Here is a 26,086-nt window from a genome sequence, read left to right as displayed (position 1 = left end):
TGCATTTTGCATAAGGCATACACAGTGTTCGACTGCACCAAATGTTCTTTCTGATTCTATTTCTGTTACTTATTTAATACGCTATTGTGAATAAACCAACAAGATGAACTGCTAATGTGTTTTCATGTGTAGGGGTTATTCATGAGCTGCTGTCGTTGTGAGCTAGCATGAAAATTAGCTTGTTGATTAGCAAGCTAAGAAACTGCAAATTATTGGTGTTTCAGAAAAAGTTAGCTGACATTTAGTGTCTGAGGTATTACAGATATATCATTAGTATATGGTCGACACACACTTTTGTGCAAGGAAACGAGCGTAAAAACTGCTTTGTGGCATCTCTGATTGTGTGTGGGTCTAGCAGGGGCAGCCCCGCAGTGTGTTTTGTCCTCTGTAATTTCTCCATCCCACATTTCAAGCCGACGCCTGTATTAAGTGCCCGCTGGCAGGCAACATGCTGTAATTCAGCGCTCACTTAGACATTAATCCTAAATGAAGTTCTATTCGCAGCTCAGATGTTGTCAGGGATTAGCTGCTATTTTGTCAGGACACGCCAACAACCCAGTGACCCAGTGTGGGGTAAAATAAATACAATTTAAATCCAATATTTCATCAGGTGGCACAAATCTCAAAGCAGTCAGGGGGTATGTTTTCTGTTCCCGGTGCGTTCATCTCAGCGAGTAACGTGAAGGAATATGACAGCTCGTACTATCTCGCTCTGTCACTGAGGAGACGAGAAAAGCTGCTGGCACAAATGTCTGGCAGTAGACGGGGGGGGGGTTGTTTCCTTTCACAGGAAGTCCAATTCTTTAATGTTTTTTTTTTCTCTTTTTCCATATTTTTCATAGTTTGCTAGTAATTAGATTCTTTAATTAATTGAACTTTTTACACTCTGAAATTGAATTAAAAATGATTTTTAATAGCCTGTAGTGCAAAGCATGCACATTATTAGACAGCTGATTATGATTTTTGTGTAACACAAACAAGTAATTTTGAAAGAATGTAAGGAGGAGTGCTAGAATTTTTATCCATTTATAGTTACTGGCTCATCTGATCTCTTAAGCTACAGCAGATGTAAAAGTCGTAAACCACAACCCTGTCAAAAAACTGGTACTGGAGACTCCTTACATAAATGTTACAGAGGAGACTTTATAGTCCAAAATAATGGAGTCTACAGTGACTCTGGTGATTCTGTGAAACTCTCAGTCCCTAGCACAACTAATCCAGATTTAAAGCTTTTACATCCACGTTTAGATGATTCTCTGGCTCCGTTGGCATGATCTGAGTTCCTGAAACTGAGCTACAAAAGATGGAGCAGCAAAAAAACCCTGATTTTCTTTTTAATGCCTTGTCTTTTTTTTCCTCCTAAGGATCTGGATATTGCATCTCGGGTTCCTGCAGGATGTAATTTAGTTCTGTGTTATTAACAAGATGCGTTCACAGGCCATAACTCCATAATCTGAGGATCTCTGTTTAGAGGGTGGCCTTGCAGATATTACATAAACATGTCAAGCTATTTTAAGGCTTTTCTGTGTTTTAGGAAGAATGAAGTGAGCTGTGAACTATAAAAGTGCACTCACCTCTATACTAAGTTCATTGTCCATGCAGGAAAATCGTGTACTGATCTCTACAAGGACAGAAGTGATGCTGTGAACAGTTGGTCATCTCTGCTGTTATGAGTCATGCTGTAAACTGCGTTATATAAACCACTCATCTCTGTAAATGCCTTCTAATGAAAAGTGGGAAATAAACTAGGCATCTAGAGGAAATAAAATGAAATAAGCCTTCCTTCTGTGCCTCTTTGAATCAGGTTATTTCCTTAAGTTATATAGTAATTTTAAAAATACCTCCAGTGAATCCCCCTAATACATCAGGAAGCGAGTGGATGTGTGTTTCATCGAACTAAAAGACAAAATCGATAGACAGACAGAGCATAACGTAATCAAGAGACAGCTGTAACTACGCTAGACGGAAAATCAGTCAACAAGGTTTGGGGGTTTGATTCCTGACTTTTGTGCATGTTCTCCCAATGCTTCCTCCAGGTTTTACAGTTTCTCCCAGTACATGCATTTTAAGCTGATTGGCATCTCTAAATTGTCAGTGTAATGAGTTGTCACTTCGTCCAGGATGCCTGCCCCGGGTTCCCTGGGATAAACTCCAGGTTCCCAGAAACCCTGTGTAGGATACAGCAGTGTAGAAGAGGGATGGATGGATGGATGCATGGATGGAAGGATGGATGGATAGATAGATAGATAGATAGATAGATAGATAGATAGATAGATAGATAGATAGATAGATAGATAGATAGATAGATAGATAGATAGATAGATAGATAGATGAATGAATTGATGAATGGATGGATGGATGCCACACTGTCCAGGAAGCCCTGAGTTCTCCAGGATAAGCTTCAGGTTCCCAGCAACTCTGTGTAGGATACAGCAGTACAGAAGATAGATGGATGGATGGATGGATGGATGGATGGATGGATAGATAGATAGATAGATAGATAGATAGATAGATAGATAGATAGATAGATAGATAGATAGATAGATAGATAGATAGATAGATAGATAGATAGATAGATAGATAGATAGATAGATAGATAGATAGATAGATAGATGAATGAATGAATTGATGAATGGATGGATGGATGCCACACTGTCCAGGAAGCCCTGAGTTCTCCAGGATAAGCTTCAGGTTCCCAGCAACTCTGTGTAGGATACAGCAGTTCAGAAGATAGATGGATGGATGGATGGATGGATGGATGGATGGATGGATGGATGGATAGACAGATAGATAGATAGATAGATAGATAGATAGATAGATAGATAGATAGATAGATAGATAGATAGATAGATAGATAGATAGATGAATGGATTGATGAATGATTTGATGAATGTATGAATGGATGCCACACTGTCCAGGAAGCCCTGAGTTCTCCAGGATAAGCTTCAGGTTCCCAAAAACTCTGTGCAGGATACAGCAGTTCAGAAGATAGATGGATGGATGGATGGATGGATGGATGGATGGATAGACAGACAGACAGACAGACAGACAGACAGACAGACAGATAGATAGATAGATAGATAGATAGATAGATAGATAGATAGATAGATAGATAGATAGATAGATAGATAGATAGATAGATAGATAGATAGATGAATGGATTGATGAATGATTTGATGAATGTATGAATGGATGCCACACTGTCCAGGAAGCCCTGAGTTCTCCAGGATAAGCTTCAGGTTCCCAACAACTCTGTGCAGGATACAGCAGTTCAGAAGATAGATGGATGGATGGATGGATGGATGGATGGATGGATAGACAGACAGACAGACAGACAGATAAATAGATAGATAGATAGATAGATAGATAGATAGATAGATAGATAGATAGATAGATAGATAGATGTCATGTTTTGATATAACTGTGTGTGTGTGTGTGTTAGATCTCCTTACTGAAGCAAAGTCTAGAGCTGCAGCTCTCGCAGTCAAACGGCGCCCTGCAGCAGTTGCAGTCTCAGTTCACTCAGGAGCGACAGCACTTGGCACAGGAGATGCACGAGTTAGCTCTGGAGCATCAACAACGAGAGCGCCACCTGCAGGATGCCCACTGCTGCACCATGCAGGAGCTGGAGGAGGCCCGCCAGCTCGAGCTTAGGGTAAGTATACAGATACACACAGTGACTTCTCTACACACAGTATTAAAGGAAAAGTCCACTCTAAAACACTCATCAAATATCAAATGCAATGAGCCAGACACTGTAGATGTACTAAGTTATGGAAGAGACTGAGCTTAGCTGTTGTGTGATGGTGCTGATGGAGGTATTCAAGTTGGAGGGGAGTAGAGCGTATAGACAAGAGAACCAGACAGATTAAAGCTCCGCTGCTTCGTTCTGTTCGATCGAAAGCTAATGCTGCATTCTACTTAGCATTCAGACTTACCTCGACGGTTTCTGTTATGACTGTGATAGTCATAAAAATAAAATAAAATAAAATTAATTTGAATTTGAATTTGATGTAGTGTATAGAAATGCTACTATGTCAATGGTGCATACCGTGAGCCGGCTTCTTGATTTGGTGAACTCGAAGTTGAGACATTTCTTAATTCCAACACTGCAAAAAATGGCATCTTATAGTTAAAGAAGTTAAAATACCTTGACTGATATTAAAATATCTTGACTGTACAAGAAACCAAATCTAAGATCATTAAATTTCTATTTAAATTTTAATAAAATTTTCTGTCTCCAGACATCTTTTACTATTTTTTAAGTTTTTCATTTTCTTTTTCTTTCGGAAGGAAAATTTGTTAATTTGAAGCATTTGAGCAATTTCTAGAAAGAAGCAAAATTATCCTTCAACAGAATAATAAATAAATAAATGTAATTAATAATAAGAGGGGTAAAAGCTGAATTATCCCCTAATAGACTAAATAAATAAATGAATAAAATATTCCTAGAAATATGTTTAGGTTTAGGTTTCTTATAATCTTATAATAGAAATAGTGGATAAATTTGAGTAGTAGATTAATTTAAATTTAATGTCCTTTTTTTGCATTTTATTATTATTTTTTAAACATACATGGAAATTAAAGTTACAAATTATGAATAAAAAATAAATAAATAATAGAATGTAAATAATAAGAAGAAAAAATAAGAAAAAAATTCCTCCAATAGAATTATAAATAAATAAATAAAATATGCTTAATAATCTTAGATTTGGTTTCTTGTCATCTAATAATAGAAATAGTGGATAGATTTGAATATTAGATCAATTTTGAGGTTTTTTTCCCCTAATTTTGTCATTTTACTGTTTTTTTTTTGAAAACATGCAGGAAAATTAGAAGTTACGACCTTTAGTCAAATGCAGCACAGGGTGAATTTTTACTTGGTCCACAGTCTGTGTCATGGTTCCTGCAGTACCGTATTAATGCAGAACAGGAACTCATACAGGAACTAGATGAAAAAATCTCAACAGAACATTTTTTTCATTGTCTTAGTCCAAAATCTTCTTGGCTCAGACATGACTAATCTAGGCTTCAGTCTAGGAAAGAGAGAATTCTAGCGCATTCTGTGACCTTGCAGAAGGTTGATGATGGTCTAGTTGATGATGAAATGAGACTCGGACAAGCAGAAAGCATCATGCCGAGCCTTTTCTCATTTTGTGGCTGAGAGAGTCCTTTCTATAAGCTGCTTTTTGGCTTGGATTACAGACAAATAAATAAATAACTAGAGCAGAGTGGTGGCTTTCATCTCCCAGTGCTTGTGTATGAGATGTGCTTCGGATGGCCTGTTTTTTTTGGGGGGGGGCTTTTGTGGGTGGACTGTAGGATGCGGTCGGTTAAAATAGAGCAGCTACTCAGCAGGCGATCGATTCGGCACTGTAAAGCGTGAGAAACGGATTTGTCACGATTTGTTACATAACGAAAATAGGTTGAAATGGCAGTTTTGTAATGTTGTGTATCTGCTACAAGGCAAATCATTGGTTTATATTAACATGGACATGTAATAGGTTAGCGTTTCTATAGCAACAATGTCTTCACAAGGATTATACTACTACTAATAATGTTCTTGCTTAACAAAGAAAACAAATGGCTTTGACATTTGAAACATTTTACACAAGCCGTCTCCGTAACATCGAGGATGTTTTCCGCCATTGATTCTTTTCCTGTAACAGTACATCCCTGAAGAGTTTTATTATTCATTACATCAGTTTTAATGTGGATTTTGTAGCCATGACCTTCACTACAATTTGAACAAGAAATTTTGGTCCAAGCTAAACTTAATTTAATTAATATTAATGGAGTAATATTTTGTGTGTGTGTGTGTGTGTGTGTAGGAGCTAGAGGACCGGCTGAAGCAGGAGCAGCGTGAAGAGCTCCATGCTCTCAGAGAAGCCCACAGACAGACGCTGGATATTTTGCAGCAACAGTCTGATCAGGAGCTTCAAACTCTGCGCTTTGAGCTCGAAGATGAGGGAAAGGCCATGCTGGGTATGAATACACACACACACACACACACACTATTAACACACTTCAGTAACACTGAAACATACCAGGATCGGATTCAGGAAGTAAGCTTGGAATCTGTTACTGTTGTGTATACACAGCAATATTCAGGACTTTACACTATTATGTGTTTAATTTTGTGTGAGTGTGTGTGTGTGTGTGTGTTTTGTGTCCCAGTCACCTTTATCAATCTTTTGTACATCTTCTACAGCCCATAAGTAAATAATTTTAGCTGTTCTCAGTTCTCAGCTGTTCGTATTGAGCAGCAGATGTCTGTTGTTTATTGTACAGCGAAAGTGGCAAGACTTTAAAGTGAGATTTAAAGTGTTTAAAAAGATGAAGATTTGTATCAGTGATGAAGTGAAACGCATCAGATGTCCAGAGAACCAGAGCAAGGTAGCAGGTCATGTGACCCGGATCCGGTTTGGACTTCGAATACTTGCTTCTATAGTAACATCTCCTACACAGGGACTTGTATATAGAGGACATTTCTGAGATAAAATTAAAAAAGAGACATTCATTTGTGATAAAAAAAAAATTAATAATTGATTTTTAAATAGCCTTTTGTATAATCATTGTGTGAAGCGGCACTGCACAAGTGGTGCCATATTAAACCACCCTAGGCATGCATTATTTTTATATCACAGCATTAAATATAGAAATGAATAATTATGACGTTGTTTAAAATAAATATTAAAAACGTTTACGCTAGAAAATAGCTGTGGGTACAGTAAAGTCTCTGGATGTACGGTATATACTCTGGTTGTATAAATAGCTGTGTGTGTGTGTGTGTGTGTGTGTGTTGGGCTGAAGCCTCCCTACGGTCCGAGCTGAACCATTTGCATGCTACGGCTATCGAACACCTGAGACAGAAACATCTGCAAGAAAACACAGTGGCTAAAAGAGAGCTGCACAAAACAGTGGAGTGCTGCAAAAAGCATGTAAGTAACACACACACACCCTCTCACTCTCTCACACACACCCTCTCTCTCTCACACACACCCACACACACACCTCTATGGCTACCTTCACACCTACTCAAGTTCACAAGTTTATAAAATTTCATGAAAGATATAAAGACAGAAACATTTTCGTCTTTTTGTTATGACTTAAATGATATTTCAGTAATAATATATGTATAATAATAAATGTACGTAAATAATTAAGCAAAATGATCCTCTAATAGAATAAATAAATAAATAATGCCTAGAAATATGCTTAATAATCTTAGATTTGGTTTCTTGTAATCTAATAATAGAAAAAGTGGTTAAATTTGAATATTAGATCAATTTTTATGTCTTTTTTTGCATTTTTTTTTATTTGAAAATTACAAGTTCTGAATAGATAGATAGATAGATAGATAGATAGATAGATAGATAGATAGATAGATAGATAGATAGATAGATAGATAGATAGATAGATAGATAGATAGAATGTAAATAATAACAAGAAGAAAGAATCTTACAACAGAATAATAAAAATAAATAGCTCATGAATGATAAAAAAAAAAAAGATTATACATCAGAATAAATTCACGGGATATAAATATCGCAATTTATCAACTTTCTGACCAATCAGAATGAAGAATCAGCATGTTCGCACTGCTGGCTTCACTTTTTACGCTGTTGCGATGCAGCAACGACAACATGATTTACACTAGGAAACAAAAATTTGTGACTCAGGTTTATAATGTTTCATGAAAGATATAAAGACAGAAACATATAAATTATATAAAGATGTTTAGTATGTGAGAGTGAGCAGATTCAGTTCCATTTTTTTTGGGGGGGGGGTTGTTTTACGAAAGAGCTACGATGAACCTTACTTTCTTAAAAACCAGAGGACGAGACACATCTGTGCATCTCCCAGAGCTAGGCACGGAAATAAACGAGGCTGTCACGAACAGGTAGCAGCCCCCAGGAGCCTGAGCTGGCTGGTGACAGTGATGAATTTGCTTCGGGGATAAGCCTCACTTTACTGGAAAGTGAGCGATGAAAATGAAGAATAGGAGAAGTTAGTGTCCTTCGCATATTTCCATTTTCACATTAATCTTACACACTCTCTCTCTCTCTCTCTCTTTCTCTCTCTCTCTCTCTCTCTCTCTCTCTTCAATTCTCCTACCATTTCTCTCTTAGTCTTTCTGGCCTTCCTTGTTACTTGTTTAATATTTTGCGTGAAAAATTCAGTCGAATCAGTGATGTCTACTGCAATCTGATTTTTTTTTTTAGGTTAAATTTAAATAGTTAAAACTATTATAATTATTATATTTCAAATTATTATTATATATTATTATTAATTATTATATTTTACATTATTATAATTTAAAACTATTTACATTTAAGTAGTTACATTTTTAAAGTTTCAGGTTGTGCTCTGACTCTATTTGTAACACCCTCATCGACTTGAGACGATTAGCTTTGAAGAAATGTGATGTTTTCAACAGCAAAAAAAAGCTGTCAAAATATATAAAAAGGAAATAAAAATACTTAATATTTTTAAAGAATGTGCTACATTTAAGTCAGTAAATAAAATGAAATTCATGAATTTTATGTAGATGATTAATCAGACATTAAAAATGTATTTTATTTACCTAGTTCATTTCTAAGCCGAACAACATTCAACATATTCCAGGAAAAAAAAGAATCTATAGAAATCTAGAAGAATCTAGAAACAACACATATGGAAATGAACAGATTTGAAAGGTTCCATCTTTTTTTTTTTTAACCCAATCATTGCACTGGAATGTGTGTTTAGGATCATCCATTTCGTTCAACGATCTCAGTCTCAAACTTAACATAATAGCAGTCAGGTTCAGTTGTTAGCACCAAGAGCAAGAACTTCTTTTCTCAATGGCTGCTTATGAATTCATGTTAATGAGAAATCCTACCGATGTTAGCCCCAAAGTTCCAGATGATACGAGGAATCGCTCTTCATTCCAGCAATGATTTAGCTCACCTAGTTAGCTCGTAAGCTACCAGATAATAAGCATGATAGTGTTTACAATATCATTAACATGAAAGTTTATGGACAAAGAGCTGCTCTGTCGTTCCCACTAACAGCGGGTAGCCGAACAGCAATAAAATTAAAAACTGTAGTATGAAATCATATGTGGTGTATTTTTCTCGTAGTCACAATCCACTCTATTTGAGACTCTGACACATTTAATTCTGTGGCATGAATTTCAGGAGCAGGATCTACTGACTCGGCTCACGGACCTGCAGCAGGAAGCGACCTGCAGGAAGAACCGTGTCACCGATTTGGACCATGAGATTCACTCTCTGAATGAAACCATCAGCACGCTAACCAAAGAGCTGGAGCTGAAGGGGAAAGAAGTCCTGCGTGTCCGCAGCGAAGCCAATCTACAGATCAGGTCTGATTAGTGAACATCAATCCATAGCACACTCACACGCAAATGACACTCTTATGGCATCATCAGAAACATCCAATATTTTAGGGGTTTGTTGTTGAACGTCAAAAAACATTTGCTTGTGAACAAACAAAGGAACCAATAGGGACCAATGACAGACGTCTTTAATAAGATGAAGGGGTCTAAAAAAAGCTCTCTTTCGGCAGCAGCTGCTCGGATTTTACGCGTTCCAGCCGTGACATTGTACACTGGAACAAAATCCAGAGGGTTCATTGTGGGAGTTTAACACTCACGTGAAAAACATTCTTCTCAGCAGTCGTTATTGAAGGGACGTTAAAGCGACCGTCTGGCGGCTCCTGAGCTCCACAGCCGTGTTATTAGTCTAAATTGAAAACACTTCACTTTAGATAATGGGGTTCGCTCATCTAAGCGAACAGAGGTCATGATTTGGTCAATCGTGCGACTTGCAAGTGATGAATAAGAGCTGAGTATAAAAATAGTACGCATGGTGTCTTTAAAATTCTGGATGGAAGTGTATGAAATCAATTTCTTGATTAAAGACAGATCTAGGAATCGCAACAAGAGCACAGCACGATGGTCAAGTCACAGGTAGATACGCATTACAATATTTATATTTGCAAAACATGAGTAAGCGTTAAAAGAAAACTAGGAAGTAGGAAATTAGAAAAACAAGGCGTAGTATCGAACAAATACAACTGACAACACAGAAAGATATCAGTAGGCAAACTAACCAGCGCTAAACACAGACAGGTAACAAACCAATGACGAGGCAGGGAAAGGGTTAAAGGTACAGCTTTACCTCTGGGGATGAATGAGACTACTAATTATACGTTCTGATGCTCGTTTAATGCTAATCAGGTTGTATTGTAGACATTCTTTTTAGAGGGGATCTTTAGCACAATAAAAAATGAAACAGGAAGGACTTAATTATATGCTATGATGCAAGTTTAATGCTAATCAGGTTGTATGTTAGAAATTCATTTTAGACTGAATTTCTAGCACAAAACAGGAAGGATTTAATTATATGCTATGTTGCTAGTTTAATGCTAATCAGGTTGTGTTTTGGAAATTCCTCTTAGACTGGATTTTTAGCACGACACTGAATAAAATGTATTACTGTTGAGAAAAAAGGTACAGAGGAAAACAAGTGAAATGAAATGTTTTCATTTTATCCGGGCTAAAGGAAAGCACAAATTTGCAAGTCTAACATTTGTGTGGTGGTGTAACGTAGTTGAAGGGCTATTTTTCTTGATAAAAATAAATAAATAAAAAAAATCTCTCCAGCAGTGCAGCCATAAAGGTTAATTCAGCAGGCATTAGGAGGGCAGAAGAAGTGATTTTCTCTGGAAGGCCTGAGGCAGATTAAAGCTGTATCTCTCTCTCTCTCTCTCTCTCTCTCTCTCTCATTCTCTCTCTCTCTCTCTCTCTCTCTCTCTCTCTCTCTCTCTCTGAAGCCAATTTTAATCACATCGCTCACGTCAGTTCTCAGAAGGAAGCCTGAGAGGATTTTATGTACATTTTTTCTGTATAATCCTAAACTAAATTGTGGAAGTTTGCTACCTAAATGAATAAAATGATTGGTAAAAGTCTGATCACACACACACATACACAATTCTTTCCACTACCAGATTCTTTATTATTTAGAAACGATATCAGATGATTTTCTTTTAGCACTATGAATTTCTTTCTCTCGCTCCCTCTCTCACAACTGTATTAGTGTCTCGCTCCGTTTATTAAAATTGAACCTTTAAACCGCTTGAAATTGTGTTAGATTGAATTTTTGAGTGCATTAAATGAACCTTTCATCAGATCATTACTTGTTACTTCACACACACACACACAACCTGAACAACTATAGCTGAAATCTTAAAATATTTATCAGATCTTTGACATTTTTTTATTGAGGTTTTTAGTCATATTAATCTCCAGGATTTCTAATTCATTGCCTTATCTATAGATTTTTGTGTGTGTGTGTTTTGAGCCATTTAGAAATGTTCCATTTTCTCACTTTCTTCTCATTTTGTGACTTAACGGTAGTATCTTAAGTCTACACACATAATATACACCGATCAGCCATAACATTATGACCACCTGCCTAATACTGTGTTGGTCCCCCTTTTTGCTGCCAAAACAGCCGAGACATGCACTTCACTAGATCCCTGAAGGTGCGCTGTGGTATCTGGTACCAAGATGTTAGCAGCAGATTCTTTAAATCCTGTAAGTTGCGAGGTGGGGCCTCCATGGAGCAGACTTGTTTGTCCAGCACATCCCACAGATGCTCAATTGGATTGAGCTCTGGGGAATTTAGAGGCCAAGTCAACACCTCAAATTGGTTGTTGTGCTCATCAAACCATTCCTGAACCATTTTTACTTGGTGCATTATCCTGCTGAAAGAGGCCACAGCCATCAGCCTTTGCTCCCCACGTGTATCAATGAGCCTTGGCCGCCCATGACCCTGTCACCGGTTCACCACTGTTCCTTCCTTGGACCACTTTTGATAGACACTGACCACTGCAGACCGGGAACACCCCACAAGAGCTGCAGTTTTGGAGATGCTCTGATCCAGTGGACTAGCCATCACAATTTGGTCCTTCGTCAAACTCGCTCAAGTCCATTTTCCCTGCTTCTAACACATCAACTTTGAGGACAAAATGTTCACTTGCTGCCTAATACAGGTATATCCCAGCCACTAACAGGTGCCATGATGAGGAGATCATCAGTCTTATTCACTTCACCTCTTACTGCTCAGAATGTACATTTAAAGCTTTACTCTAAAAGGTTTTTATGATCCAAATATGTTTTTAAAATAATCATTAAAGGAGAACACCAACACAAAGGAAAGGCACATTGTAGTATTATTTAATGCTGATATTAAAGTTAAAATGATCAAAGATGTTTTTGGGAGAAAGCCAGAGAACATGGACAAAAGGAGATACACAGAAAAAAATTTGAGCTTGAGATCAGGATCAACTCTATTACCCTGAACCTGTAAAACTGATGATGTTGAGTGTAATCAAATGTTTACAGTTTGCTTTATTAAATGTGTTAAATGTCTTTCCAGGGGGCATGAACAAGATCTGTCTAAGAGGCATGAGAGGGAGATCGGCGAGCTCAGCGTGACCCATAACAGAGAAACACAAATCATGTTGTCGGATTTTAACAAAGCTCAGGAGCTGCTGAAGGACAAGATCTCCGCTCTGCAAATCCTGTAGGTTTATTTTATTTTTTGACATTGTGCTTTACAGTGTTATTTAATCATGATATTGATGGCATTTTTTAAATTTAGCTTAGCTGCAATGAGCTAAATAAAGTAAATTTTATACACAAGCCACTTTGTTTAAGGTGATTTCTGACTGAATGAGACGCCAGTCATAACATTTTTATTTTATTTACTTTAGCTGTCCTTTTGTTTTTGTCTCCGGGCCACCTCAAAAAAATTCAAACTGATTTAACAGCATTACCAGATTTTTTAAAATGATTTCTATCGTGTAGTTTACAATACACGGACCAGGCATAACATTATGACCACCTTCCTAATATTGTGTTGGTCCCCCATTTGCTAACAAAACAGCCCTGACCCTTCATGCACTGTGTATTCTTCTGTCAGAACCAGCATTAACTTCTTCAGCACTTTGAGCAACAGTAGCTCATCTGTTGGATCGGATCACACGGGCCAGCCTTCACTCCCCACGTGCATCAATGAGCCTTCGCTCCATGACCCTGTCAACAGTTCACCACTGTTCCTTCCTTGGATCACTTCTGATAGACACTGACCACTGCAGACCGGGAACACCCCACAAGAGCTGCAGTTTTGGAGATGCTCTGATCCAGTGGTCTAGCCATCACAATCTGGCCCTTCATCAAACTCGCTCAAATCCTTACGCTTGTCCATTTTTCCTGCTTCTAACACATCAACATTGAGGACAAAATGTTCACTTGCTGCCTAATATATCTCACCCACTAACAGGTGCCATGATGAGGAGATAATCAGTCTTATTCACTTTACCTGTTACTGCTCACAATGTTATGCCTGAGAGGTGTACATGTGAATGCTCTTGTGTGTGTTTGTGTAGGCTGGAGGGCACGGAGGAGAAGTTTCGGAACCGTGAGAGCAGGCAGGAGGATCTACAGACGATCTCTGATCTCAGAGAGATGGTGGCTGAAAGAGAGTCCCTGGTTAAGAAGTTGGTGGTGAGTCTGTGCCCGATGCTGTATGCCCTTACATGTCCTTCACACACTCGGTTTTACATCCTGTCTCCTTCGTTACAGGACGATAAGAAGTTCTACCAGTTGGAGTTGGTGAATCGGGATACAAGCTTCAATAAAGTGTTTAACACCAGCCCCAATGTAGGGGTCATTAATCCACTTATAAAGGTAATAATAATAATAACATCACTCGGAATTAATCACAAACTCAGAAAGGTGTAACAAATGCAATCTGTGCCTTTTAACCCTTAGAACCTAATCGCTGGTATTTTTGCCTGGTAAAACAAATGCACTTCTTTTGTTTAGAGGAATAGGAAACTTTTTAAATCCCTTCAAATTCTTACTATTATATATATATATATATTTTTAATTATTATTTATTTATTTATTTATTTTCAATTTTTGTTTTACAATTTCCGGTTAAATTCCTAATTACAACATATATTTAATAATTCGCAAGATATTTAAAGCATGGGAAAATGAAACAGAAACTGTTTGTTATTATAAGCCAGGGGTTTATAATAATTTAAATACTTTGGAACCTGACCTTCTTTTTAAATTCTTGAACATTAATTATAAACTGTTTTTATGATTTGAGGTTTAATATCAGAATTATTTCATTCAAGAGGCCAGAAAATGAAACATAACTTACTATCTTAGTAGCTTAGTAGCTTGTCTATTCTTCACAGACCACACATTGAGAACTTACAGAAAATGAATGATCGGTTTCTGACCAATCAGAATCAAGAACTGAATTAATTGTATAAGATTAATTACCGAATATATAAGAACTTGTTTAATTTGTTAAAAAGAATTCTAATTGAATGGAAGACTTATTTCCCCAAAGCATGGAAGTAGAAGGCGGAAACCGTTAGCTGTTAAAGAATGTCCGCACACGCTACTGTTAGCATTATTATAACATTCACACCATAGGCACAATTATATATTGGATTTAAGATTCTAAGGGTTAAATGAAGGAGTTCATGTCCCTATGTGAAAAAAACATGTATTTTTCAAATGCACAGCCATTTATATTGCATTAACACCTTTTTTTTGTTTTTGTTTTTTTAATGTTTTTTTTTTGCATTAAGACAAATGATGACTTCTGAAATACTGATGCATCCCATCCCTTTAAAAAAATTAGGAATGGGTTATTGTGCATGATTTTTTTTTTTGTTTACTTTTTGCCTCTTAGCTGTCTAACTCTCATTTCCATGAAGTGTCCATGTGATCTCCTTTGTCAGCATTTATACTTTTAACCCTTTAGTTCCTACATCGATCTCCTCTTTTGCTTTCCAAGCCATTCTCTCTCGAGTGGTGTCTTCTTTCTTTCAGCTCACCAAGCTGGAAGCTAAAAGCTAGTCCTATATTAGTGGGAGAAAAAAAAAACGATCTGTTTGTGTCCTTTCGATGTAGCATAAGAGTAGAAAAGCTGCAATCCGATTCGTCAGCTCTCCAAACCTAAGTGTTGTGGAAGCGGAAGGGAGAGGGGCGGGGCCTACCAGCCTAGAGTCTGTCCCAAGTTCCCCCAATCAGCACGCAGAGCACAAAGCTCCGTCCCTGACCCTGCCCACGCGGAGGTGAGCCCCGCCTCTTCGTCCAGCGTCCGTCCTCTCTCTCTCACACACGCTCACCATGACGAGAGGCCTATCTGCCATTGGTTTGATCACACAGCCATAACTGTGTTTGCTGTTAATTTATTTATTTTTTTTCCCGCTCTTCAATGCATCTTAATGACACGATGCACATGAAGAGTGTTTGTGTTGCGTACTGATTTGAAGCATGGACATTCTTGGACATTGCTATCACTGTCATGAGCAGAGAGTGGAGCACATTCACTAAACTCCACCTAGTCACTGGCGCACACATACACACTTTATGATCAGAAATAAATAATAAAAATGGCATTGGAATGGAAAAGCGAGCATGCCGTAGTGTAGACGTCCTCCTTTTCTTGTGTCCATTGTTTTCTTTGTTTTAGTATTTGCATGTTTCTAGCCGTGGATGTGATGCATAACGACACTAATGTGTGTGTGTGTGTGTGTGTGTGTATTTGTTCCTTTTCATCTTTCTTTTGTGTCTTTAGTGTTTTTGCCTTTCATTTTTGAAAGGAGGCTTTGCCAAATGTGGAAAGTTGGAGGTTTATGCATTCAGACTTCATTTTAAGAATTACGTCAATATTCACGCTGGAAAGCTCCTGGTATTCAGAGTCGGGTTATCTGGGTGCTTAGGTTGATTTTTTCCCCAGTCAGATAATTACTTTGCCCCATGACGTCCCAGCTAGTAGGTGGAAATTGCAAGGCAGTGACTAAATTGGGAGAAAATCTTTGTTAGTCATTGTGCCATTTCTTTTTTTCTCTGCAGAACCCATTGATATGGTCTTCATTCTGAGCGATTATATAGAGTGTGTAGCTGCTTGATCAGTGGGTCACATGACCATAACATGTATGTAGGTTATCCATGTACTCAGAACTCAATAACCTACATAAGAAAGTCCTTTTTTTTTGTTCTGTACTCTCCTTGTGTCTGTGCAGGGTTTTATAAACCCTGGTAAAAACGATGGTTATAAATTACCAGTGTAAAATGTTCCATAGCCCGGGGTTAAATGCTGGGTTTAGAACAATGAGGTTAAGTGAAGTGTGAAAATCCCTACAGAGAGAGAGAGAGAGAGAGAGAGAGAAGCTTATATAGTATACAATAGGGTCTATTCAGATTGGATTCCTTTTACATTTGGATATCGGGTCACGTAATCATTTTTGGAATATTTCTGGGAGTTTTGTCCCATCTGAATGTATGACATCAGTCTTACAAATTTTATGTGCCTTTTTCTGAAAATAAAAATTGCCATATTTTAAATGTTGTAAAAGGGTCAGTATAAAGAATCTCCGAAAAGCTTGGTTAGTGTGGAGTTGCGGTTTGGGTTAGTGTTAGGGGTGGGGTTAGGGTTGGTGTTAGGGGTGAGGGTGGGGTTGGAGTTAGGGTTAGTGTTAGTGGTGTGGGTGGGGTTTGGGTTAAGATTAGTGTGGGGTTAGAGTAAGGGTTAGGGGTGGAGTTAGGATTAGTTTGGGGATAGGGTAGGGGTTAGTGTGGGGTTATGGTAAGGGTTTATGTGTGGTTAGGGCAAGGTTTAGGGTCTGTGTTAGGGGTGGGGATAGGATTAGTGTGGGGTTAAGGTTGGGGTTAGGACAGGGTTAGGGTTGAGGTTAGGGTAAGGGTTAGGATTTAGGTTGGCGTTGGGATTAGGGTTAGGACGGTTAGGATTTAGGTTGGTGTTAGGGTTGGGACAGGGTTAGTATTGAGGTTAGGACTGAGGTTATGGTTGGTGTTAGGGTTGGATATAGGTTGTAATTTTGCAATGCAGTGCCAAACCTGTAGAGTGTGAAATGATGCTTTTTATGATAAATTAAGCTAGATTCTAAGTAAAAGACACCCAATCAGAAATTAAACAGAGCGTGCCTCAAAACCAGGAGGTAAAAACACTTGACAAAAACGGGTCAGTAGGTGGAGTTAGTGTGCACTATAGCAATAAGGAAATATGTTTAGAAATTTTAAAAGATTATAGATTAGATTAGAAAGCTGTGAAAGATAAACTATACCCGTTTTTTCCCCCAGTGATACAAAATCGCGAGACGAGCCGATATTTGAAGCGGTCGTGTGTTGTATAAAACAACACAAACGTGAGGCTATGAATAGGGAGGATTTAATGTAAACCCTGGGTAAGGTATGAGCAGTGTGAAATGACAAACAAGATAAACCAGGATTCTTTACACCTAGGGTTTATAATGATTCCTTATACCCAGAGTTTAGAATGGGGGAACTATTACAAGTGTATAAGGCCCTTCTCTCTCCCTCGCTCTCTCTCTATCTGTATATAATTTCCTGTCATTTCCCACCTCCCGCTTTAGTGCGACTGCCAACTCTGTAGTTTGAAGGAGAAACATGAAGCTCTATTTATTTGCCCTCTTCCACATGCACACACTCACAGACTCTCACAATAGGCTCCTGTGGCTGTAGTGGACAGTGGAGAGTAGAGAGAGATAGTATATTCCACCCCAGACTGACAGCAAGGTCATTTCTGCTCTCTCTCTCTAATGTATGTCTGTGGCGTTGGACCTTGTGATCATCTGATAACAGGCTTTTCTGCTCTACCACTTACGCTTTGGGTTGCTTATCGCTTCACTGTCCAGCAGTCTATTATTTCCTGCTTAACCCCAGCGTGTTCTGTGTCTCCGGCAGCCCTCGTGAGAGCGACGATCGGACAGCAGCACCAGAAGAGCCACAGGAACTCTCGTCTCAATACTTCTCGTTCTGATACTTTCCACCTGAAGAGCATGTGAATCAGCACTTTTCAGTCGTCCATTAGTCTGTGTTATGCACTTCACTGTGAATTTCACTTCCTGTTTTTAATTTCAGTAATAATAAGAATTATAATAGCAATTATAACAATAATATTATTATCATACCTTTGACTTGGGCATTAATGCAATATGCGAGGAGAGGTATATCCGATTTAGTCAGATGCTGATCTGATCTGATCTGATCAGATCATCTCTTCTTGAAGGACCGAAACTACACTGTCTTGCCAGAAAATGTATTTACAATTAATTGCACAATTAATTGTTTATATTTGTATTATATTGTCTTGTTACAAACAATAAACCATCAATTATAAATTGATGCTTGTATCGTTGAATGTAAAGTGGGAAAAATCTGTCTTTAATGCATTCCGTTATATTAATAATTATTATATCGTAATATATTTCTTATTATAAATCTTCAGTAATAATATTTTTAAAATCAATATGTAATTTATACAAAATGAAATGCAGTTATTACAGACATTTATTTAAGGTTAAAATAGTAGGATATTCTTCTGACTGCTGAAAAGTCATAACAGAAACTCAAATATAAAATGTAATTATAAAAGGATAAAAAAAACAGTTTATTAATAAATTTAAATGTAATTGTTGGTGTATTGCTGTGGCATAAGCAGAGTAAAACACTCCAGACCATGTAGATATAGGAAAATAATCAACTTCAGAGTCCCAGGGATACAATGGAGCAATGATCAATGATAGTAATATTAATATTTTCTTTTATTATTTTAGAGTTACAGTTACTACAGAAAGGGTTAATTATTACACAAACTTTATGTTTTTCAATGTGATTTTTTTACATACTTTATTTACAAAGTAGGAAACAAAAGAATTTTTTTTCTTTTTGTTGGGGGCTAAATATTTGATTTGTGTGTGTAAAAAAATTTCTAATATAAGGTTAGCGCCCTCTGCTGGCTGAAAAGACATTGCAAAAGTGATTAAAACATTGGCCAGCCTTCTCCAATCGGTTTCCTTTTAAACAGCTCTCCGATGATGTTGATGGTCATTTCCGGGCCAGAAAAAAAAATGTATACGGAAGCCAGAAACAAAAAGTAGTGAGATCTATTGCACAGAAATAATGCAGGACTCTTCGATATATATATCTGAAAAAGTATACATTTAAAAATGACACATTGCCCCTTTAATTTTATTTACTTATTATTTGCCATCCTGTTTCTGAGACAGCGTTCATGTTAAATACCATCATATGAAAACTGTGTGTGAAATATAATCATATCTGATTTAGTTACATGTGTAGGCTGGTGTGGTGGTAGTGTATATGAAAATGGTAAGAAATAAAAAAACAATATCTAGAACATTCAAACATCTAAATATGATCACACCATGCGATAAAATCTAGCAACGAAGTGAGGAAAGTCCTGTTCTCGGGTTCCTTTGTCCACGCGTCGTCCTCCATCCTCACAACAGCAGGACGATGATGTAGATGAGAAGCAGGCAGATGAGGATGAGCGAGAAGTTGATGAAGAGCTCCTGCAGGTTGCGTTTGGTCTGCGGGTTCACCTCCATGACGGACGCCCTGCGTATGGCCGAGCGGGTGATGTTTTGAACTCTCTCCATCGCGAGCTGCAGAGGATCACGGACGAGAGGACAGGAGGAGAAGAGATCGCCCAGGGGACTGAGCCACGCTACCGTCAGCTGCTAGCGCTTACTCCTGTCTTTCATCGAAGCAGAAAGACAAGAGAGGATGATCGAGCTATTCTGAGCAGGTGTGAAAGGAGGCTCAAAGCACAAAGTGATGACAAGATATAAATACTATAAATGCTTGTGGGTATTTATAGTAAAGCGAGATTATGGGGTGAGGGAGCAGAAAGGAAAGGAAGGAATAATTGAGGGCACATCATGTTGGAACACAGTGTTAAAGAAATAATGAAATATTAGTGATTTTTGGTGCTGGGACTAAGGATATCACTTTTAATAGGTAATTGAAAGGCATTGTGGGTAACATAGGAAATCATTAGCTAGAACGTAAACAGTCCAACGATCTGATGAGGAAGTTAAACGAATTTTCATTACAAGGTTAATCTTGGATGCCATTTTAGATCAGATGCTAATTCTCCCAAACTGTATTTATTCTACAAAATGCAGCAAAGCTATATATGTGCTTCTTTTTAGATAAAAAAAAAATGATTAGATTTAAAATAAATGACAGTTTTAGCAGTCAACACATTTCACCTTAGTTACTAAGCTAAAAGTGCTAAGATTTTGCTAGGTAATAGTTTAATATGCCAAAACATTGTGACTAAATCATCACCCGCTCATCTCAAATGGCTTTTCTTGCACTCTTTAGTATCTCAAACACATGTACAGTATGTGAACATGCAGGAAAACAGAGAATTATTTATAGCTTGCTAAGCTAAAAACAGTGCTAGCAGCCATTTTGAACCTGAAATGTGCCTCAGGAACAGGACAGCTGTCTCAAGCATGATTTCATTATTAAATTCAATATTTATTTCTGCTATTATAAATCTTGACATGTACAAATGTGAAAAATAGTCTTTTAAGGTTAGTGGCATGATGCTAAACACTATAACACAATATGCTTCTATTACCTCTTGGCAACATTAGTCCAAAAACTTTACTGAATTTTGTTGAAAGAGGAAATTGAAATGAAATTGACCCGATTATCCCGTTAATACAGAAGCTATGAAGATATGTCCTTTGTGATATATATTACGATTATTGTAAGGCTGGATATCCTGGATATATATATATATATATATATATATATATATATATATATATATATATATATATATATATATATATATATATATATTATATTTATTTATATTTATTATTATTTATATATATTATATTTTAATCTTATTTTAACATAGAATCTATAAAACGTTTTATAAAGAGGTTTACTAAATAGAGCACAATTTCGTACAGAAGATATTAGCAATTTCCTCTTGATCACCAAGGATTAAATTGAAGAGGGGACAAAGGAGTTTATTAATGGCAAAAAAAATAACATGGTAAAACCAGTTAGCTGATTTCCATCACATGGGTTGCCACAGAGTTTCAGGGAACCTGGTGCCTACCCCAGGGGACTCCCTGGTTTGGGTACGAGCCCAACACAGAGTATAGTCAGATGATTTATAGATGCCAATTAGCATACAAAGCATGTCTTTGGACTGGGAGGAAACTGGAGCACCCAGAAGAAACCCCCTACCTACTGGGAGAACATAGAAACTCTAGACAGACAGGACGGATGTGCAAATCAAATCCCTAATCCTGGAGGTTCAAGACGAACGTTCTAACCACTAAGCCATCATTCCCAAACTAATCCATCCATCTGAAATAATATAACGTTAATTAGACTATTGCATTGGATGCTAACTGACTCGTCCACTTGGGGTTAAAAGTAACAGGTTTCATTTATAGCTTTGTGCATTCCTAGACCCACAATTTTCAAACAATTGTCCTTGCAGGAAATTCCTGGATATCAAACATCTTGATAATGTGATTTATAGTCTGGTATGAGATTAGAAGCCCCTTTATCTTGGCTAAATGTACGTTTGCGAAGGATAAATTCACACATTACACTGTGATCACTCAGACAACAGTGAACGGAAATGTCTGAATATATGAATATTATATCCATGAGCTGCTTCCAGAATCTGATATTGTCTCAAACTTAATCTTCAGACAGATCTTTCTAGAATCCAACATTGCTGAAATGTAGAAAAGAATTTCTAAAGATTTTCTTGAATTTTTCATGAAATTAATGCCTGTGCTTGATGTAAAACACTTTTATCACAAAAGAGATGCTTTCTAACAGTCCTAAATTTTCAGACATGGGGAACGTTTTCCAGACAGATGAGTTTGTGGTTTGTTTTTCCAGTAACATGACTATCTGTATTTGAAAAGGAAGACTGTTTATAGCTGCTTTAATTTTAAGGATAACAGGAATGCACTTGTTTTACTGAAACACCTCAACATCAAATGTAACAGTAACCGAATAACAATACGATGCATCATTCTTTAATGGATAAAGAGTTGGAATGTTGCTGATGGTATAAGAGGAATAGGGCAGTTTAAGGGTTTTAATACTTTTATTTGGTTGTGTCTTGTATCCAAAAATGATTTTGTTTGATTCTTTTGGTTTTGATCATTTGGATGCTATAAACATTAAAAAGAGGGAATATTGTCTCATATTTAGCACTAATATTAAATTAGATTAGATACATTACAGTATAACAGTGCACAGTCTTTATATAACATTTTTGCAATAATGACTAACAAAACCTCCTCGTATTTACAAAGCCGGACTTTGTATAGTCTGTATAGTCATTTGAATAAAAGACAAATTCACCAGAGGCGGTTTATTACAACATGCAAATGCGTCACTGTGTTCATATTTGCTTTTCCTTATAATTTGCTGACTTCTCAGTTTATAGGCTTTTCTTATAAAAAGATCTTCTTCGCTACTAGGTTGTTTAATGTGCACTTAGTCACTCAGCCCAGAAAACTGATCAATATTAAAGCTATCTAGCAGAGCTATCGTTTGTCATTCATTTTTACCGGCCTACCGTTGTCCTAGTCAGTGATATAAAAAGAGTACAAATGAGGTTTCCTTACCGTTAGAAGTGAAAGAAGGTGCTAAAGGTGAACAGAAGTGATGAGCACTTCCAAGCTCGAGCTAGAGAGCACAACAGAACAGTTCATCGTCTGTGTTCATGGTAATTAAGGTTATAGGAGGAACAGAAGGGGTGGGGAATAGTCACAGCGTGACCAGGAAGAGGGTGACCCATACCATTTCTGTGACCTTTGTGAAAATGAACACCTATAGGTCCAAATGTCAGCCTGCATTTAATCACCTGTACCTGTGCAGGCTTTATTCTCCTTCTCCTTCAAGATGTTTACTATATATGAAACATTGAGTTTGCAGCATTGTTAGAATTATTTTGTATGGGATGCAGTAACTTAACCAATTTTGTGCTTACATATTAACAGATTGTTTTATTAATCTCATAGTCACTGAGTAATGTAATGGCTTCTATGTATGCATAAAGGAAACTATGTTAATCTGTTAGTCTTTATGTAGCTTTAGATATGTGGCATTTGCTGCATATAATGTATATTCTCGTATTTGTCCCTTTATATTATTATATTCGTGTACCTGTTTCCACTGACTTACATTTGCTAGCTTTGTACTGGCTAGAGAGGAAAGTATTTCTATTTGGTTATCTTCTGTTAACCAGACATCTTAATCTTCATTCTGTTAAGCAGACTCCTTAAAATCGTCCTGTCAACACATCTGCATTCGGTAATGTAAGGTAAGGTCATTTATAGTCATTGTATACAATACAACGAAATTTAGTTGCCAACTCTCAGACAGCAACAAGGGCATCTAAACATAGAACAAAGGAAGAATGTAAATGAAGTTAGAAGTTGCATATACACCGATCAGGCATAACATTGTGACCTCCTGCCTAATATTGTGTTGGTCCCCCTTTTGCTGCCAAAACAGCCCTGACCCTTCAAGGCATGGACTCCACTAGATTCCTGAAGGTGTGCTGTGGTATCTGGCACCAAGATGTTAGCAGCAGATCCTTTAAGTCCTGTAAATTGCAATGTGGGGCCTGCTTGGGTTCCTTGGGATTTACAGGACTTAAAGGACTTACAGGACTTAAAGGATACTTTTGATAGATACTGACCTCTGCAGACCGGGAACACCCCACAAGAGATGCAGTTTTGGAGATGCTCTGATCCAGTGGTCTGATCACAATTTGGCCCTTCGTCAAACTCGCTCAAATCCTTACGCTTGCCCATTTTTCCTGCTTCTAACACATCAACTTTGAGGACAAAATGTTCACTTGCTGTCTAATATATCCCACCCACTAACAGGTGCCATGATGAGGAGATCATCAGTGTTATTCACTTCACCTCTCACTGGTCACAATGTTATGCCTGATCCGTGAAAGTGTAATGCCTTGGTTATCTGAATGTATTATTCAGCTGTATATATTGCATATTGCAGGTCTGCAGGATTCTGTTATTCTGTCAGTGAAATCCACTGTAACTAAGGAATAAATTCTGATGCTACGCCTAGAATAAATTCACACATGTAAGATCATTGCACTTTTATGATTCAGAACCAAGTTTCTGTCCTTGGAGGTCCAGTCTTCTAATATATTTTTCCCTAATCTCCTAGTCTGCTACTGTAGGTTCAGGGATATCCTAGATTCCAAGTCGCCTGGTTTATTAATCCGATTCCCTGCTGATTTTAAGTCATATTTCATCTGATTGTGTTTCTTCCCTACCTCTTTGAATGAGGAAAACAGATCTCCCGTTGGGGTTGACCAAATCTGCCTGTAAGCCCAAACAAATATCTGGACTGATTCTGCCATTTAGTATTCGAGTATACATAAATAGGGACTGTTTTTTTGTTGTGGACTGTTTGTGTATTTTGTATTACCACAGACGACATTGACACAAAGTCTGTCCTATAAGCAGCTGAGTTCAGCTTTAACCATTAAAAAAGATTCCAAAATGAGACTATGCTTACAAGATAAACCAACACTTCTCATATAGATTTTAGTACTAAAAGTGGAAGATAGTCGAATAGTGTGTATTAGACTTGTGTGTATTAGTAACTAGTGTGTATTAGAGCAAGGCTATGATCGATGAGGAAGATGTGTGTTACTGACTTCACTTCAATCATGTATAGTGTACACTTAAAACAGCTACCGAGTGGCTCTTAGTGTGCTCTTAGTGTGCTTGTGTGTGTGTGTGTGTGTGTGGCTAAGCAATTCCACCAATTCCACTGAGAGTCTCCCAAAATAAGTTTTCTTTGTTCGCACAAATCCACCTCACCCTAAATAAACCCTGCTTGAAATACTTGTGGATGACTGACCCAGTGTGAGCAGCCTACAAGTTTTATTGCTGTTCTCAAATCTCTATCACATCCAAACTCCAAATCCCAATGCACTCACTCCTGTTCGCTTACATCACTGTATACACAGTATTAAAGATTCTTCAGCACTTTAAAGATCTCGTCCTGTCTCAACTGAGAAAAATCTAGGCAAATTAATCTTCGTATCGAAACCGACGACTTCTAATCCGACCATCTGTGATTTTGAGTATGAGTTCACCTCATGTAAGATTCAGACCAGCAGCTTCAGAAATATCTGTCTGATTCATCGAGCATGGAATGCTGTGGCTTTGTGGAAATCCATACACTCTGCATTTAAAACGAACCCAGGCGTGATGGTGGATCACATTCCATACATTATGTTCATGGTCCACGTTAGACCTACGCTCATTAATACTTCAGCAGGAAGGAATGGCGGTTGTATTTATAATTGGCTTTTACAGACTGGAGGCTTGCCAGACATAATGGAGAACATAGCCGGTTATGTCTATGCTAAGAATTGATTGTCTTGTATTGTGCACAATATTATGATACCATATACTGTGCATTGGACATAGATCCAGTACTGGGTTTATTGTAGGATAGAAACATTAGCAATGTTCTGAGGTAAATAGAATAGATTTACAGAAAACTTAAATAAATTCAGTCATTGAACTTACTTCTATTGTCTCAAAAATGGATGAGACACATTACACTGATCAGGCATAACATTATGACCACCTGCCTAATACTGTGTTGGTCCCCATTTTGCTACCAAAGCAGCCCTGATCCATCAAGGCATGGACTCCACTAGATCCCTGAAGGTGTGCTGTGGTATCTGGCACCAAGATGTTAGCAGCAGATCCTTAAAGGATACTTACAGGACTTAAAGAACTTACAGGATTTAAAGGATACTTATGATAGATACTGACCACTGCAGACCAGGAAGACCCCACAAGAGCTGCAGTTTTGTAGATGCTCTGATCCAGTCCTCTAGCCATCACAATTTGGCCCTACGTCAAACTCGCTCAAATCCTTACACTTGCCCATTTGTCCTTCATCTAACACATCAACTTTGAGGAGAAAATGTTCACTTGCTGCCTCTAATATATCCCACCCACTAACAGGTGCCATGATGAGGAGATCATCAGTGTTATTCACTTCACCCCAAAGTGGTCATAATGTTGTGCCTGATCCAAAAACAAGAAAAAAATCCAGGACAGGTTCTGTAAGATCACA

General features: G+C 37.6%; 2 protein-coding genes across 4 annotated transcripts in view; one reads left to right on the top strand and one right to left on the bottom strand.

The window, feature by feature from the left end:
* fam184aa (family with sequence similarity 184 member Aa) overlaps positions 1 to 18,268 on the top strand; it is a 32,025-nt gene extending 13,757 nt beyond the window's left edge. Inside the window, exons 10-18 of one of the 2 annotated variants that reach the window (XM_058400076.1) lie at positions 3,443 to 3,655; positions 5,832 to 5,985; positions 6,814 to 6,941; positions 9,183 to 9,367; positions 12,447 to 12,593; positions 13,459 to 13,576; positions 13,655 to 13,759; positions 15,008 to 15,171; positions 17,828 to 18,268. In XM_058400076.1, the coding sequence (XP_058256059.1) occupies positions 3,443 to 3,655; positions 5,832 to 5,985; positions 6,814 to 6,941; positions 9,183 to 9,367; positions 12,447 to 12,593; positions 13,459 to 13,576; positions 13,655 to 13,759; positions 15,008 to 15,171; positions 17,828 to 17,903 (1,290 nt within the window). In that variant the 3' untranslated portion in view covers positions 17,904 to 18,268. The remainder of the gene's footprint in view (positions 1 to 3,442; positions 3,656 to 5,831; positions 5,986 to 6,813; positions 6,942 to 9,182; positions 9,368 to 12,446; positions 12,594 to 13,458; positions 13,577 to 13,654; positions 13,760 to 15,007; positions 15,172 to 17,827) is intronic. The other variant, XM_058400077.1, reaches the window with a different exon arrangement.
* Positions 18,269 to 18,685: 417 nt separating this feature from the next.
* Positions 18,686 to 22,683, bottom strand: LOC131359561 (cardiac phospholamban-like). 2 transcript variants are annotated; one of them, XM_058399517.1, is made up of 2 exons: positions 22,573 to 22,683; positions 18,686 to 19,643 (listed from the first exon to the last, which is right to left on the bottom strand). In XM_058399517.1, exon 2 carries the CDS (start codon positions 19,543 to 19,545, stop codon positions 19,387 to 19,389), a length of 159 nt encoding a protein of 52 aa, XP_058255500.1. In that variant the 5' UTR covers positions 19,546 to 19,643; positions 22,573 to 22,683; the 3' UTR covers positions 18,686 to 19,386. The 2 variants fall into 2 exon arrangements, with proteins under 2 accessions (XP_058255500.1, XP_058255501.1); XM_058399518.1 differs by having other exon boundaries at positions 18,686 to 19,639; positions 22,573 to 22,666.
* Positions 22,684 to 26,086: the final 3,403 nt, after the last annotated feature.

Source organism: Hemibagrus wyckioides, linkage group LG09, assembly GCF_019097595.1.
Source record: "Hemibagrus wyckioides isolate EC202008001 linkage group LG09, SWU_Hwy_1.0, whole genome shotgun sequence".
NCBI lineage: Eukaryota > Metazoa > Chordata > Actinopteri > Siluriformes > Bagridae > Hemibagrus > Hemibagrus wyckioides.
Note: the sequence above shows the minus strand (reverse complement) of the source record. Positions and strands in the feature narration are given on the sequence as shown.